The 18,340-nt window shown below is 35.4% G+C and overlaps 1 protein-coding gene across 1 annotated transcript in view; it reads right to left on the bottom strand.

Annotated features, from left to right (window-relative positions):
• The window catches only part of MYRFL (myelin regulatory factor like), a 173,443-nt gene that overhangs the window by 71,901 nt on the left and 83,202 nt on the right, over positions 1-18,340 (bottom strand). The window contains exons 12-13 of the mRNA XM_074221048.1: positions 12,438-12,546; positions 8,625-8,734 (exon numbers count right to left, since the gene is read on the bottom strand). Of these exons, the coding sequence (XP_074077149.1) occupies positions 8,625-8,734; positions 12,438-12,546 (219 nt within the window). The remainder of the gene's footprint in view (positions 1-8,624; positions 8,735-12,437; positions 12,547-18,340) is intronic.

Here is an 18,340-nt window from a genome sequence, read left to right as displayed (position 1 = left end):
CATATACATTTTTAGATATATACACATATGTAGGCATGCATATAGAAAGAATTGTGACCAGGGAAAGGTATTTTAGCTTTGGAAAAGTTCAGAGGGATAGGGAGTGAAGCTCTTGGAAGATTAGATTGAAATTCTCTTTCTAGATACAATGGTAGCATTGATTTCATTACAAATCCCAAAGCAGAGACAAGGAGTAGGGAGGGAGGTGTACCCAATAGCAGACTAGTACATGCCAAAAATGAATGAGAATGGGAAGATCTGGGGCCAACAGTCAGATCTGAGAGAGAGGGAGTTGCAAAGACCTTCTGGCCATGGTTTATGAACATATGAAGCTAAATAATAAATTCTTTACGAAAAATTTGGAGAATCAACCAAAGTTATATAGGTAACTAGGTGGCACAATGGATAGAATGCCAGGCCTAGAGTCAAGAAGACTCATTTTCCTGAGTTCAGATTGGACCTCAGACACTTACTAGTTGTGCGATCCTGGGCAAGTGTTTAACCCTATTCGCTTCAGTGGCATAGTAGGATAGATATTAGTTTATAATTGATGAGGATTCAGACTGAGCAGATAAAGGAAAATTTAAGGATTGATGAGAAGAGTACCAAATTGGGATATGAGAGTCTGTCTCTGAGAGTTATTCAAAACATTGTCTTTAGAACTAATAGGTACTAAAGTTTTAATGTTTAGCTGTTTTGGCAGTTACATATTTATAAATGCAGGGGTTTTCTTGGCAAAAGGATGGAGTAGTGTGTCATATCATCCTCCAACTCATTTTACAGATGAGGAAACTGAAGCAAACAGGTTTAAATGACTTTTCCAAGGTCACATTGAGAAGATGAATTTGAGCTCAGGAAGATGAGTCTTCTTGATTCCAGGTCTAGCATTGTATACACTGTGTCACGTAGTTTCCCTTGTATGTCTGAGAAGACAGTTTCAATTTGAATCACATACAAAATATCTGACAGTTCTAATGAAGGTCCTACTACCATCAGGTGACAACATGCCTAAATTAGCATTTTAGGGATTGTTTTGTTTTGCTTTGTTTTTTATAGAAAAGTTAAGAAACATCTTTTAATCAACCTAAATTAATTTACTTATTCGGGGTCATACTAATCAAACTACAAAAACAATTCTTTTATGGAGCAAGAAAAATAATAAAATTTATCTTTAGGAACAAAAGATCTAGAATATCAAGAAAATTAATGAAAAAAAATGAAAATGATGCCTTGCCAGATCTGAAACTATATTTTAAAGCGGAAGTCATTGCAACAATTTGGTAAATTTGATAAAAATTTGTGTGATTTGATAAAAAACCAAAAACTCAAACTTCTAGGATAAGAACTCATAAGACCTTCTGGTAAAACTAGAAAAGAGTGAGACAGAAACTAGGTCAAAATTCACCCCCTGTACCAAGATAAGGTCAAAATAGGTAAAAGATTTAGATATAAAGAGTAATACTGTAAGCCAGTTACAAGAGCAAGGAATCATTTCCTTTTTAGGTCTGTGGAGAAGAGAATTTATGACCAAATAAGAAATAGACATTAAATTAAATTAAATTGAAAAATTTGCACAAACAAAACCAATGCAACCAAGATTAGAAGGAAAGCAGAAAGCTGGGAAACCATGTTTAAAGCCAGTTTCTGATAAATGAATCATTTCTAAAATATATAGAAAACTGAATTAAATTTATAAGAATATAAGTCATTCCCTAGTTGATAAATGATCAAAGGATATGAAAAGGCAGTTTTCAGATGAAGAAATTAAAGCTATTTTTAACATGTTTTAAATCACTATTATTAGAGAAATGAAAATGAAAAACAATTCTGAGGTACCACCTCACACCTATCAGATTGGTTAATATGACAAAAAAGGGAAATGATCATTGTTGGAGAGGATGTGGACCACCAACGCACCATTGGTAGAGCTATGAACTCTTCCAATCATTTTGGAAAGTAATTGGAACTAAGCCCAAAGGGCACTAAAACTGTGCAATATAACTATTAGGTCTGTATCACAATGAGATCATAAAAAAGGGGGAAAAGACACACATGTATAAAAATAATTATAGAATCTCTTTTTGTGATGGCAGAGAATTGGAAATTTAGGGGATACTTTTCAATTGCAGAATGGCAAAACAATGACTCTTGAGGGGCAGCTAGGTGGCGCAGTGGATAAAGCACCAGCCTTGGAGTCAGGAGTACCTGAGTTCAAATCCGATCTCAGACACTTAATAATTACCTAGCTGTGTGGCCTTGGGCAAGCCACTTAACCCCATTGCCTTGCAAAAAAACCTAAAAAACAAATGACTCTTGAAGTATGGATCTTTAAGGTCATTTCCAGTTTGCTGGACACAGATGACTCAAAGAAAAAGTGAGGCTGGTGACTCTACACAGTCTCCCTCCCTTAAATTCAATTCATTTGCCTGTCATGGCCTCACTTTACTGATGTCATGGTCCTTTTTAAGATTAAAGGACAAAAACAACTCAAAGAATATAATCTTCCCTTACCACTGGAACCTTGACCTCAACCTCCTAGAGGAACTTTAGACATGAATAAATAAACTTTTGCCATATTTTGTCCCAAACCAGGCTACTACACATTTCTCTGACATTTCCAAACCATGTCTCCAGGTATTTTGGGTCCCATCAATCCTAAACCCACTTTCCAGTTCATTTAAGTCTTCCCCTGAACCTCAGAAAATAAGTTCCCTTGAGGGAAGGCTGCATTGTCATTTGTATCTCCAATATTTGGACCAAATAGTAGACCTTTAATCAATCATTTTTCATCCTTGATTCAAATTTCTATAATTGCTGCCACAATAAGATGAATGACCTAAAAGCGAGCAGTGTCTCATCTGAAATCTAACCCAAGCTTTTTGCCAGAAGATTTTATACATGGTTAGTATGGAAGCATAATAAATAAGTTGCTGCATGAAGTCTTCAGCTTTGTGACTTTGAGCAGGTCACTCAACCTCGATTTTCTTATTTGGAAAATGATCATGTTAGTAGCTCAGGACCTCATGGGGTTGTTGGGAGGAGCAAATGAAAGAAGTTAGATAAAATGCACTAATTAGAGCTTATTACTGTTGTTGTCATTGTTATTTTATAGTAAATGATCAAATGCTTTTGGCCACAGCAACTCATAAAGACAATTTGCTAAATAACAAATCCCCAATCCTTGAATGTCAAGATGGTGTTGGTCTTGTGAATTGAGCACTGAGCTAGAAATAGAAAGCTATAGTCTATTCGCAGAATTGGATTTGGCTTTATGACCTTAAATAAATCACATTTCTGAGTCAAATTTTCATCTATTAAATGGAAGATAGTATTTAAGGGCACATAAAAAATAGAAATCATTTCTGATATAGCAAAAGGAAGGAGTCAGGAAGTCGAGGCCAAATCCTACCTTAGGCATTTATTAATTCTGTGACCCCTGGCAAGTCACTTAACCTCTCTCTATGCCTCAGTTTCCCCTTATGTGAAATTAAAGGCTCCAGGATCCCTTCCAACTCTAAATCTATATTCCTATGAAAAGTCATAACATAGAAAACAACATAGAAAAGCAGAATGTGATTAATTTTGTTGTATATTTCATAAAACAAAAAAAAAGAAAAGGGTTATGAATTAAATTTTCAGGGGTTAGTCTTTATCCTGGCATTGCCTCTAGATTCTAAATTCCTTAAAGTCAGGGATGGCCTTTTGCCTCTTTTTGTATCTCTTGCACTTTTCTCTATGCTTACAATATGGATTGAATATTTGAAAGATTCTCAAGACTTCCTCTTTTGATCATATATTCAACAAACATGTCTCAAAGGTCTATAATTTGCACATCACTGTCCTAGGTGCTAAATAAGATGGAGCCCTTACTTCAAGGAACTGACTTACTTGGCCATTCATTCTTTGATTACCCTTTACCACTGTACTCCACTCAAGAAAGGTGCTTCTTGATCATAAAAGTCTTTCCTGACACCTAGATTGTCAAGAGAAAGGTTCATCAATGTATTTTTCGTGACAACTTTTGACTTTTCTTCTCCCTTTGTTGTTGTTTGATCATTTAGTTGTTTTCAACTCTTCCTGATCCCATGGGCCAGAGTACCCTTCTATTCTAAAAATTCATCTTTCAGTGTTGTCTTTTTCATCACTTCAATACTGTTCATAGGGTTCAGAGTGGTTTGCCTTTTCTTCCTTTATCTTATCCCAATCCTATTCCCTGTCTCTGAAGAGAGAGCAATTCTCTCAAGTTCTGGTTTGCCCCCTGCTCCTAAAGATGGGGCTATAAGCAACCTTTGGGGAGCCACACAAGGTATATCTTAAATATTCCAAGAAGATAACTTTCAATAAATTATTGCTATCTTATAAGGTCATCACTGTATAAGAGAAGAAAGAAAACAAAGCCACCTGGCATTCATCTTGATAGCTATCTCCTCTAACTTGGCATGGTTTGATTCACAATCTATAAATCATAGATAAAAATGAAATTGAAAAAGCAATCCACAAATAATACAAAACCAGCAGTTCATGAAATGGTCTGACTTTGGGGAGAGAAAAGAAAATGCTTCAATACAGACTTGTATTTTTCATTATCACTTCCCGGAAAATTCATATTTTTTAAAAGGGCAGGGAGGCTAGGTTCTCTAGCTTATATCTGTCCTTAATCCACATTCCCATTCTTTAGCTTGACCTCATCATTAAGAAGGACATTCTAGTGTAATGCCTGGGTCAGCTATATACATGCCTGCAGTTGAAGCCAATATAGAAATCCAGGCAGCAGAATTTCCAACAGACAAATAAAATGACAAATATAGAGGAAAGGGGAGTTGTTATTTGCTATATTTATCACCAGGGCAAAATGGAATATAACAGGAGTATGTGCACTGCCAACGCAAGGCTTTATTTTTTATAACAAATAATGGAATGTCATTTTGGTTTGACCAGGACACAGAAAAGTCTGAAAATTTATGGATGTATTCAAAGCCTTCTTACTTATAACTTTTGGTTAAGTTATAATAGTTGTATTTAACATTTTTCCCAATAGCTTGATAAAGGTATGGATAGGAGATTCATCAAATTTGCAATGACATAGAGTTGAGAGAGGTAGATAACACAGGGATGATAGAATCAGCATCCAAGGGATTTTGCTTTATCCATAATAGTTGTATTTAATATTGTTATCAAGGGCTTGAATAAAGATATGAATAAGACATTCATCAAATTTGCAATGACACAGAGCTGAGAGAGATCACTAACACACAGGATGACAATCAGCATCTGAAGGAATTTTGATAGGATAGTGCATTCAATCAATAAACTTTTATTAAGCACCTACTGTCTGTCAGACATTAAGCTGAACTAAACATTGCATTGAATCTAATAAAATGAATTTCAGTAGGGATAAATGTTAAGGCTTGCACTTTGGCATAAAAAATCAATTCCACAGCTTCAAGCCTGGTTAGAGAGCTCTATAAAACTAATCTTGGGTTTTTAGCTCAATATGAGTTGGGAGGGTGGTGCAGCAGCATAAAAAGGCTAATATAATCATACTACATTATGGGGAGCAAAGCTTACAGAAAAAGAAGGGAGATGAGAGTCAGTCCCACTGTACTTTATTGTCACCATGTTCAGTTCTAGGCACCATGTTCTAAGGATATTATTAAACCAGTGAATATCAAGAGAAGATCAATCAGCAATGGTAAAAGGCCTTGAGTTTCCATAAAATGAGTATAAATTGAGGCAAATAGGCATTAGATTATAAGTTTTCTGAAGGCAGGAGATGTCTTTTACCCCTTTTGCATCCCTAGTACTTAGGCACTTAACAAATATTTATGGATTAAGGGATTGACATAGGCATGTTTAGACTGAAGAAAAGTAGCATAAACATGATTTGAGAAGGATGGATTAGACTTTCTCCTTTTGATTCCAGAGACTAAAACAGTGGATCAAAGATAAATTCATGTTTAGTCATGTCTAGTCAGGTGGTGAGTTTCTTCATCTTGGATATCTTTATATCAAGGTTGAAGATCTGCTTGCCAGGCATGTTACAGAGGGAATTCCTTTCACATAGGGGTTGAACTAGATGGTCATTGAGGCCCCTTCCAGCTTCAAAATTCTCTGACATGTATGAGGACATATAGAAGAAGGGGTCCAGAACTTAGTATCCTCTGAATTTCCTAATGTCACCTCACACAATGCTGCCAATCAAAGAGGGATTAGTTCATGATGCCCCTTTCAAAAAAGTTTATTTTTCCCCAGGTTCTCATTTGCCTCAAACACAGCTAAGTAGTGCAGGTCATAGAGCACTGGTTTTGAAGTCAGGAAGAACTGAGTTCTTAAATTCAGCCTCAGATACTTGTAAGATCCTGGGCAAGTCACTTCAACTCTGTTTGCCTCTGTTTGCTCAATTGTAAAAAAATAGATAATAATTGCACTTAATTCAACAAGAGGATCAAATGAGATATTTTAGTGTCTTAGAACATAGTAGGTACTTAAATGGTTTTCCCTTCAAAGATTTTTTATCTGTTAGATCTAGAGGCATATCAATTACAGTTTATGATATTATATCCTTCTGTTTATTGGAATCCTTTATTTGATTTGGGGGTGAGAGTTCTTATAGTAAATCTTTCTTACTTGTGAGAAATTCAAACAGGAAATGTGTCCACCCCTCCAATGTTCCCAAGCATGCGTTGAAAGATAGTGTCTCTCATCTCATTAAAGAGATCAAACTTCTTTCTAAATCTCTATCCCCTCCAGCATTAATTACATCAGTAATGAGATAGATAGCTACAAGTGTTTCTGTTATCATCAGAAACATAAATATGCTGAAATGGAAGGAAGTATACCAGGTATGATGTTATCTTTTTTTATGAAAAAATGTGAGTTTCCCAAAGTGTGTATCTTCTTCCACCAAAAAAGGGAATCTTTGGAAGACTGTGCTCTTGTATGAGGGGTAGGTAAAAATTCCCTTACTTCATATGCCCAGGTAATTTACTTTGATACTTTGCCCTAATTAAAAGTCTTGCTACTTGACTTATGGTCATCTCTAGTTTCTTAGTAAAGAAAGCACTAGATAAGAACTCAAACAATATTTGCAGAACTGTAATTATTCATAATATCCTATCCTGTTCCTTGAGTAAACAAGGGATGACAAAAGTGAAGAGGATGACATAAGAGACTCTTTTCTGACATTTTACTTTCTAGACAAAAAAAAATCTCCTGGGGTTTCCATGAGAAAATTAAAAAGACCTTTAAAAAATTAAAAGACCTTTGATTCTATAAGCTTCCTAAAGTAAATCAGAGGAAAATTTAAATGTGGTTAAGATTAAGCAAGCAACTAGAGATCAGAAAGAATCAGGAAAAAAAGAAACAAAAATTTAGCTAGAGTAAGAACAATGCTAGCTCCAGCTGCTCCTAATTTTGTAGAAGTTAGACCTTGATGATACCCCAATGGATTTCACTGCCATAAATTCCATTTATTCATGTATTTCCAATATTAATTTAATTTAGCCTGGCTATGACTTCTCACTCAAATGACATTCAAACTCAGTTGAAGCAGGAATTTGACCAGTGACCTTCCTAGGGTTCACACTTAGAATCATAGAAAGGACTTTTCAGGTCATAGAATCAGTATTCAGAAGGATTTAGTGAGCCCCTTTCTCTAACCTATAGAGAGGTCATCTCTTACAAGTTGAAGGTTTCCAGACATGAGGGATTCATATTATCATCATTTGAGGAGGAAACCCATTTCATTTCTTATAGTTAAAGTTTCTAGGTAGTTTTTTTTTAATTCAGTTACTTTTAGATTGAACTGAAATTTGCCTCTTTCTAATTCCCACTTTTCTTTGTTCTACTCTGTGGATTGATCAGAATAAACTTCCTTTTGCATATTTATGCCCACCCTTCAAATATTTAGAGACCAGATTATTCCCACTCCCCATACGCCAAGTCTTATTTTAGTTAGGCTAAAAGTTTTTCAATGGACCTTCATTATAGAATGATTTTGAGAGGCACAATGGATAGAGTCCTGGCCCTAGAATCAAAGTTCAAATCTAACCATAGACACTTACTAGTTATTTAATCTCTGTTTCAGTTTTTTCAGCTGTAAAATGGGGATAATAGCAGCTTCTAAAACCTGGCTAATGCTTATTTCCTTCACCCTCTATTCCAGAGCAGTTTATAGGACTATAACTATAAAGTTGGGAGGCACCTCAGCCTTGAAGTATGTTTCATTTTATAGATGAGGTCAAGAGAATGAAGTGACTATAACTGATTCTGTAGGATGCCTTATTTATTGGGCTTTGCTTCTTTTTTTTCAAATAGCAATACCCTTTAGTAATGTTTTGGCCAGGATCCATGGAGAAGACTTGATATGAACCTACTGGAATTTTCCTCAATTTTTGACTAGAGGCCCATGTTATCCAATTCCAAGACTACTGTGCTCCTTCAATCATGATACACTGGTTTTCATAAAAGAACATTTATTGAAGCAGCTGGGTGGTATAATGATTAGAAAATCAGCCCAGGAATCAGTAGGACCTGAGTTCAAGTGATCTTGTGATCTTGTCTAAGTCACTTAACCCTAATTGCATCCCCCCCCAAAAAAAGTATATTTCTTTGTTTATAATTACCTTATCAACCATAAGGAAATTCTTCAATTTGTCTCCATTTTCACATGTAATATCACCAACTTCTCTGACTGCCCTGGGCAAGACCTCTTGTACTTCTTGGGCTATCATTCCTGTTTACAAAAAAAAAAAAAAAAAGCAAAACATCAGGTTTAATTACACTTAGGATCCTGAGAAATGAATTCTCTGAAATACATACAGAGCCAGAGGCATGCTAAAGTCAATTTGTTCAGTTTTCAATCTGAGCATTAACATCTGGAAATCTGTAAATGCTATAAAACGGGATTTTATTTATTGTTTGTTGATTATCGAGTCTTAAGAAAATGATGGAGGAAAAATGGCAATAATGCAGATTAAATTTCAAAATGTGTCACTTGTTTGTTTGTTTTTCAGAGAGCCAGTGGTTAAACATTTATTGGAATATCCCTATATAGCACCCAAGGTGGGATGAAGAAACAGCAATACAGATATTAAATTCTCTGAAAATAAATTGAAAGAAGAGCTAACTCTTCTGAGATACACTATTGCAATCTAATCTGAAATCTGTTAAGTATAGATGTCATTCCCCAGAGTGAAGGAAAGAGAGGGAGATAGACCCCACCAAGTGAACTCCATTTTGTTTCTCAATGGATAGAAACAAAAACATTTTCATGTATATCTTTTGGATAGTTGATTTTTATATCTCAGTCTACTTGCTCCAGCTGAAATAAAATAAGTCTGTCTTCCTCCCTAGGAAGAATCTAGAATAGTTTGAGGCAAAAGGATAATAATAATGGCAATTGTCATTGTTGTCATATCTAGTATTTATATAGGCTGAATTTGTGCTCATGAAATCCTGAAGTCAGGAAGATTCATCTTAATGAGTTCAAATCTGGCCTGAGGCATTACTAGCTATATGACCTTGGGCAAGTCACTTCACCCTGTTTTCCTCATTTTCCTCATCTGTAAAAGGAACTGGAGAAAGAAATGGCAAACTTGTTCCAGTATTTCTGCTAAGAAAAGCCCAAATGGGGTCATGAAGAATCTGACATGACTGAAACAACTGAACTACAACATAAAATGTCTATGATGGTCTAGACCATGTGCTAAGCACTTTACAATTACTATCTCATTTGATCCTCCCAACAACCCTGGGAACTAGGTACTGTTATTCTCATTTACAGATGAGGAAACTGAGGTAAATAAAGGATAAGTGACTTGCCCATGGTCAAATAGCTAATTAATGTCTGAGGCTGCATTTGAACTCAGTTCTTCCTACACTTCTATTGTACTCCCTGGGATAGAGTTGCTCTCAGCCTGTGATAATCTACACAAGAAAAATCACTAATTGTGAACATTTTTAATACTTTACTCTGCCTGCTTCTGAATGTGGATTTATCATTCCAGTAAGAAGATGAGGACTTTTCTTCATTTTCTCCATGAATCTACCTATAATATAACTATAAAATGAAAAGATGAGACTCAACAGTCCTGAAAACCCTTTCTAGCTCTAAATCTACAATTATCAGAGGTCTTTCATCTTTTCACTGCCCTGCTTAATTAACTTCTTAGACTTAATATGAAAGATTTTTGAGACATCCTATATAAATATATATACATATATATATATATATATATATACAGAAATATTGATGCAAAGATTTAAAACTGAAAGGGACCTTATGGTCATCCATCTATAACAACCCCTTGTTTTACATATTTTGAAGCTGAGTCCTGAGGTCAAGTGGTATCATTGGGTAGAAAACAATAGCCAGTAATGGAACCAAGGTCTCTCATTCCAAATCCAAGGCTCATGTCATTGTTCAATGCTGCCTCTGATTTGGAAAAACCCAGAGACATCATATACCCCCAGGTTAAGGAATTATGATATTTGAAGCCATAGAACAAGAGGAGGAAGGATCTTCAGAGATTGTTTTGGGTATGAGATGCATCATGGTATAGTAGAAAGACCAACAAATTTAGAGTCAGGAAGATCAAGATTAAAATCGCATATTAAGCACTTATTAACAAGTCCCTTCACCCTTCTGGGCCAAAATTTCCAGAGCTGTTTAGATTTTATGACTTATAAGATTTTTTTTGTAACTATAAATCTTCTTATATGCTCCAATTCCTTCCTTTTACAGATAAGGAAACTAAGGTCTGGGAGATTACTTGATTTGCCCCAAATCACACAAGAAGTAATCATTCCAGATAAAGATTCAAGCTCAGGACCTAGGGTTCCAGAACCAGTACTTTTTTGCAAAATAAAAGAGGGGAAAAAACAAGAACCTATATTCATATCCCTCAAAAAGTCATACAGACAATAAGTATTTTTGACATATTTATAATTATACTTTTTTTGTAATTGTGAAATTTGGGTAAAGGAAATATCTACCATGAGTCAGAATGGTATGATCATGCAAAAACTTTTTCTGTAGGGGAAAAAAATGAATAAATGCCACAAAATTCCTATAAAGAGATATAAGGTAGGGTAGCACCAACTAACTTCCTCTCTCTAACTGAAAGGGCCATGTGAAGAAACAGGTACACCCAAGTTGGGAAAGAGGCTGGCCCAACTCCAGTTTGTCCTAGGATATAGTGGTAGCTCTACCTGGGGGGAGGGAGAATGGACAGAATAAGAGAAAAGGAAGGAAGAATGGAGAAAAGAGTTTAATCTACTTCTCCTTTTATGCAGTTATATTTCTCCTATTCTAAACTCTGTCCTTATGGGGGGGGGGACCACTGAAATACATTTGCATCTGTAATCTCAATACTCTTGCCAACATGATTCCTCCAGATTAGCATGGTCCCACATACTTCACCACTGGTTAGCTTGACATTTATATCATAGTTCACAAAACTCTGTCAGAATTTTTAAATTAAAAAGCCATTATTTTGGGGAGATATTTGGGATTGTTAAGAGAGTTTTTTCCCCCATATCCCTTCTCTCCTTCTGTTTAATGTTGGGTCCAATTAATTCATTGTTCATTTTCATCATTTATCCAAGATACAAAATGATGAATGAGCTCTTTAGGCCATCTATCTAAATATGTGTGCATACTTACATACAATCATATATAATCAGACCAATAATCATTCTTTATTCACTAGACTTTTTTCTCTGTACATAATCTTGGCCAATCTGAGCCAGAATTTTACATAAAAACTGAAAATACAATCCACACTACCAGAATTATGCATCTTCAGGTTTCTAACACAGCATCACTGAGTCAGCAATGGATATTTTATAACCTGATAAAAATGTCTTCACAATAACAGATTTTTTAAAAAATCCACCACCTATTATCAAGGTTGGTTTGGTTCATGTCCCCTACCAGAGAAATACCCACCAATATTATAGTAAGGTGAATTAATTCACAGTCCACTTTTATCCTACCCTTCTCTAGACTGAAAAAATAAAATATGAGAGTATATAGGTCAACTCCTTTATGGCTTCCCTCCCTCCTGTTCCTACTTAGTCTCCAAAAGTCTCATATTGCCTTAGATCACAGAATTCAAAGACCTATCAGTCATTGCCCTCTACTCACAAAGAAAGCATGAAAGTATAAACTAAAAAGATTAGAACTTGAAACAGTTTTTCTTCCTCTAGATTCACAAGTAAAAGGAAACCATTCATTCAAAAACTCCATGTAGTTTCATCTGAGTACAAAAAAATTCTTAACTCTTCCAATTCCAAATCCTTTTTGTATTTCGCAAAGCACAGAATGACTCATCAGGATATCCTCAATCACTATAGCACATAATGGAATCAGAGTCAAAAAGACAGGGAAAATTAGAATGGAGAATGGGTAGGGGGGAAGAAATTTGATTGAGTACCTGTTTGATGAGTACTGTTTATTCCCATCACTGATGCAAATTCTGGCTTGTAGTCATATTCAACAATTCTCATTCTGTTTATTCTTCGAAGCTGTTCATTTGTGTCAACCTAATTTAATCGAAAGAGACCATCAGTTTTCATTTGTTTAGATATTCCCTATTCAAGTCAGTGCTGTGGGCTCTCTGGGAAGAGAAGAAGAGTTGGTATATAAACTATTCCTTCCAGAGTTCAAACAGATTTTTTAATTAGTTTTACCCTTAAATTTGTTATAGTTCAGAAGAAGCCCTCTCAAGGGTTGAAATTAGTGACTTCCATTTATAGGAAAGAGGTTCAATTTTCAATGTCACAAAGCAAAAACCCTACCCACTACCCAAGACTCTTATTTTTTAGCTCTTCTCTTTGAACTTGCTCTTCACCTTAAGAAATAGGGAGTATTATGTAAGTCCTTGTAAGGTTGGAGGATATCATTGGCAAATTCATATCTCTACTTGACCCAGATATTGATCTCATTAAGGGATATAAATTACAAACCATCCACTGCTGTCCATTCTGTTTAACCCCTATCATGTAAACTCAATGGTTGGAGCCAATGGAGCCATCCAACATACTTGGGGCTTTCCTTGCTTTTGCATGTTATCAAGAATTTGCCAGTGGAATTATTCCTTGTTCAACCATGTGACCAAAACATCCCTTTTTTTACTCATACATTTCTTTGATGATGTCATTTACTCCAATTCTCCAAAATTCCTTGTCTATGATATGTTGCAGTCTATTTACACCTACAATGCACTTTTCTTTTGTCCTCTGATGACACACAATTTAAATGTGCCATGACTCAGTCCTTCAAAAATGCTGATAGAATATCAGCATTAAAAAGTCTTTGAGAGAGGAATTTGGTGTCATTAAGAGAATTTTGCTTTTTTCCCAAAGGCAATCCAATCTTTTCTTCTTCTGCTTAATCTTGGACCCACCTTGTTCATTTGCAAAATTTATCCAAGACATATGTTGACAGACGAGTTCTTTAGATCATTTATCTCACTGCATATGAGTATTCTTCATCCACTTCATTTTTCCTGTATAAATAATCTTGGCAAACCCATCCTAAGATGTTATATACAAGTGAAAGTTCAATCCACAATACTAGAATCATATCTTTTTTCCAGCCTGGTAAAAAATGTCTTCATAGTAATAGATTAACAAAAAATAACCCATCTGTCATCAAAGTTGGATCAGTTTACTACCCCATTCACCTAACTCAGTTCTCTCTTTCTCCATAAAACTTTCATGGAGCTTTCTGTTCCATAATGATCTTTCCCTTCTTCAAACTTAAGCCTTCTTGTCTGCAATTTTCTCTTGATATTGAAGCATTTTTGGTGATAGGATATAAAGAGGTGTCTTGCCACTTTAAAAAAATGAAACTGAGGGGTCCAAGCTAGACCCTGTTTTAGATTCCCAGACAAACCCATGATCTCATCATGGAACTAAATACCCCCTGGGTATCCCTAGCATTTGACTCAATTCTATTTCCTAATTTATTTTCATCCCTTCCTTTCTTCCTTGATCCTCAGTCCCTGGTATGATTAGCCTGACACCTTATCTATCTAAATAGACCTTAATCTGTTTTATTTCCACATAGCATCAACATAGGATTAGACTTGGTATTGGAGAAAGTATGTTAACTCTTCATTTTATCTGCTGACTTAATTTCCAGTAATTTGACTTAAAAATTTTTACCCACATAGGTTTCATCCCTTGGTTTCTTGGATGTGAATGTTGAAACTAAGCCAGTCTGAAGACAGCATTCTCTCATCATAATCTATCATATAGAAAACTCCTTTGGTGACTTTCTGCAGTGTTTCCTGGGACATCTTGAGTGATGAGCAAGCTGTCAGATCAAGGCAGAAACTTGCAGACATTTATTTTGGGTTATGTTGTAGTGTGTTAACTTCTTAAACTTTGCAACAGTATATTCAAAAGCCAGTCAGTCTCGAACCCTATTCAAACTTCCTTAAAAAGTGATCCATTTATATCATTTTCATGGATATGTTCTAATTCATTAATGTTCAACATTCTAGAGTATGTAGAAGGTTATTGGCTCCTTTATATAGTTAGAGAAAAAAAAGAAAATGATTCAAAATTCAGTTATGGGATTTGAGATTTAGAGTCAAGAAAGATGGTAGAGATGAACTAGTCTAACCCCCTCAACCTACAAAGAAGGGACCTGAAACTCAAATGGTGTGTCCAAAGTCATCCAGGCAAGTAATGTCAGGATTCTGGAAAGAGCATTGCATTTGAAGTCAGCACCTGGGTTCAAATCTTGCTTATGCCACTTAGAACTAACAGAGAAATATTGGGCAAATCTATTACTCTCTATGAGCCTCAGTTTTCTCCTCTGTAAAGGTAAGGGTTGTATTAGATGGCTTCTGAAGTTTCTTCCAATTCTAAATCTATGATTCCATTATGCTATGAAGTGAATTAAGGGAATCTGATTCCAAATACAGCATTATTTTCTTTATGATGGTACAGAGCATTTACTAAATATCTTTCCAGGCACAAACTGGAATTTAAAAGTGAATCATATAGCTATGTTTTCTAAAAATGTGAAGAATATGCTTATTTATGATCAATCAATGAGTAAATTAATTAAACTATATATATAATATATTGTTCATATAAATATTTGGGGTCTAGTATTTATTTACATAAATATTTTAGTTATATACTGATTTAAACAAAATATATACATAATAATATATTTAATTTATGCATTGTTAGATCATGAATATGATATAAATATATAATATATACAAAAATGTTTGTATGCAAATAATACAAATATATATTACATATAACATTATGGGTGTGTGTTTATGAAAAAGAGGTCCAAAGACTTTGTTAGAATATATATGCATATATATATATATATATGTAATAGCTATACAATGCAAGTATTATCATAAATATGTCTAGGACTTCTTAGTCATTCAACATGTAATTATTAAGCATGTATTCTATCTTGGAAGTTTTGTAAAGTTCTAAAGAGGCAAGGAAAGGCAAAAGTTACATCTTGCCTTTAAGGAATTTACATCTAATGGGTAATCCAGCATATCAATAAAAAGGTTCATATAAGATACATTAAAGAGAAGAAAGATAGCTAGATATGGTTAGAAAGGTTTCCTATGGAAAGTGGTAGTTCAGCAATAATCTGAAGGAAGCCAGGGATTTTAAGAAGAAGAGAAAGATTTTGAGAAGAGAAAGAGGATAGTTCAGGTATGAGGGCATTGAGATGGGAAATGTCAGAGATCTGTCACTGACTTATCTAAGATGTAGAGGGGAATAAAGTATAAGAAGATTGGAAAAGAATAAAGGAAATGGATTGTGAAAAGCTTTAAGTCATTATATTCAATCTTTGAGGTAAGAGAGAATCATTGGGGTTTATTGAGTTTGGGAATGGAAAGCTTAGTCCTACATTTTAGGAATATCATCTTGACAACTACAGAGAAAAGAGCAGGGAGATCAAATATATAGCTTTTGCAGTAATCTGGGTGAGAGATTATAAGGGCTTGAACTCAGATGACAACCCATATGAGAAAGTGAGAAAGGGGCCAGATGTAAGAACTATTACAAAGATAGAAAGGAGGAGATTTGGCAACCTATTTGGATATGAGGATGACCAAGGGTCACCAAAGCTGTGAACATGGACTGTGGTGCCCTTGACAGGTTGGTTGTTGTCCTTTGTAATCAAAGAGAACCAAAATGACATGTGGCTGATCAGACGAAAATGATCTTGAAAGGTTCTATCACTGGTCAGGTGCACATAGTTTACATGAACATTTGGAGTGATGTCTCTAAATCTGTATATTTAACATTTCTTTTGAGCTACTGAAATTCTGCTTCACTTATGTATTTACTTATAGATATATAGGATATGGGCACACCATGCTGAGCAGTCCTATGCTTGTGACTCCCACATCTCATAATCACTTCTGAAGTTCTTCAGAGAGAGACCTTAAGAATGTCCTTGATCTGGGGCAACTAGGTGGAGAAGTGGATAAAGCACCCACCCTGGAGTCAGGAGTACCTGGGTTCAAATCCAATCTCAAACACTTGATAATTACCTAGCTGTGTGGCCTTGGGCAAGCCACTTAAGCCTTGCAAAAACCTAAAAAAAAAAAAGAATGTCCTTGATCTTCATGTGAGCATTTGCCTTGTGTGAGTTCTTCATGGAATAATCTTTTAAGAAAAACTATGTTTGGCATTTGAATAATATGACCAGCCCATCAGAGTTGCGCTCTTTGTGTTGGATTTTGAATGCTTTATAATTCATCAAGAGGAAGGACCTCAGTTTCTGGTACCTTATCTTGCCAAGTGACTCCAAAAGAAAGTATGGGAGAAAAGAGGTATTAGGCTTGCCTACAAAACTGAAGGGCTACAGAACCATTGTGCTGACCTCGTTGTTATATGCCTGTGAAACCTGGTTCAGTCTACTAACCCTATGCCAGGAAGCTGAATCATTACCACTTAAATTGTCTTAGGAAGATTTGAAGATTGCCTGGCAAGATAAGATAGCTTGAAAATAATAGGGAAATTTAGAAAAGGGAAAGTTTGGGGGGAAAGATAATGATTTCTGGTGTTCACAAGTTGAATTTGAGATGTCCAAGAAACATTTAGTTCAAAATGTTCAACAGTCATCTAGTGAGGCAGGACCTCAAGAGAGATGCTAGGGCTGGATCTATTGATCTGGGAATCCTATGCAGAGAGGTCATAACCAAACTCATGGGAGCTAATGAGATCACCAATTGAGTGAGTTCTGAGGGAAAGAAAAGAGAGAACTTTTTCCTCATAAAATAGGGACATGTCTTTTTGTCTACTTTGCCCTCCTTAAGAGGACAAAAGATAGCCTCTGATTAGGTTTTAGAGATGAACTAAAACATCCTGGGGGATGTTTCAATAAGCCTTCCCCAAGATGAATTAATTGACTAGGCTCCTTGGAAAGGTGGATTCTCGTCAAAGGAACCATCTCTCTGTGCTGAATCATTTTACAAAAAAAAGAATCAACAGATAGGTTCCTTCTTTAGTTTTTCATGGTTGGAGGACAGATTAGAGCACAGCAGATTGATTTTAAGTGGGAAGGGGCAGGATAGAAGAGTGAGTTTCTCCTACCAAACATTCATGGCAGAAACAAATGGATTCATTAATAGTTTTTGGACCACAGATCAGAGTCCAAAGCACAGAAAGTGAGCAGTCCTAGATCAAGGGATGAGAATTGCTAGGGAGTAAGAAGATATCAAGAATGCATATAGATTCTCAGCATTACAATGATCTAAAAATAATCCCAAAGGACTAATTATGAAGCATATTATCTGCCTCCAAAGAATTATCTAAGTACAGATAATATCTTTCTTTCATCTACTTTTTTGTCCTTTTTAGACAAAATGACTAATATGAAAAAGTTTTATATGATTAGTCATGTATAATCTAGAGTTGACTGCTTACTGTCTCAGGGAGGGGAGAGGAGATAGAGGGAGAGATAGAATTTTGAACTCAAAACTTTTTTAAAAACTTTAAATTATTTTAACATGTAATTGGGAAAAATAAAATATATTTTTAAAAGAATGCATATAGATACTACAATGAAGAAGCAGATAAATGCTTGCCCATGTGACCCAAGTGGGAAATTTCATCCAGCATGTTCCCAGAACCCAGCCTTCTTCCCCAAGCAGGGATAATTCTTAGACATCACTGGCTTTGGGATTTGCCTCATGAGAAGCTCCAAGTCTGAAAGTTTAAGGTCCTGGGTCTCAAAACCTTTTTTCATGACAGGGACTCAGTCAGCAGTCTTAACAAAGTCTATGAACCTCTTCTCAGAAAAATGTTTTAAAATGCATAAATAAAATACATA

The sequence above is a fragment of the Macrotis lagotis genome, chromosome 2, assembly GCF_037893015.1.
Source record: "Macrotis lagotis isolate mMagLag1 chromosome 2, bilby.v1.9.chrom.fasta, whole genome shotgun sequence".
Classification (NCBI taxonomy): Eukaryota; Metazoa; Chordata; class Mammalia; order Peramelemorphia; family Peramelidae; genus Macrotis; species Macrotis lagotis.
The sequence above is the reverse complement of the archived record's forward strand: the minus strand, read 5'-3'. Positions and strand labels throughout refer to the sequence as shown.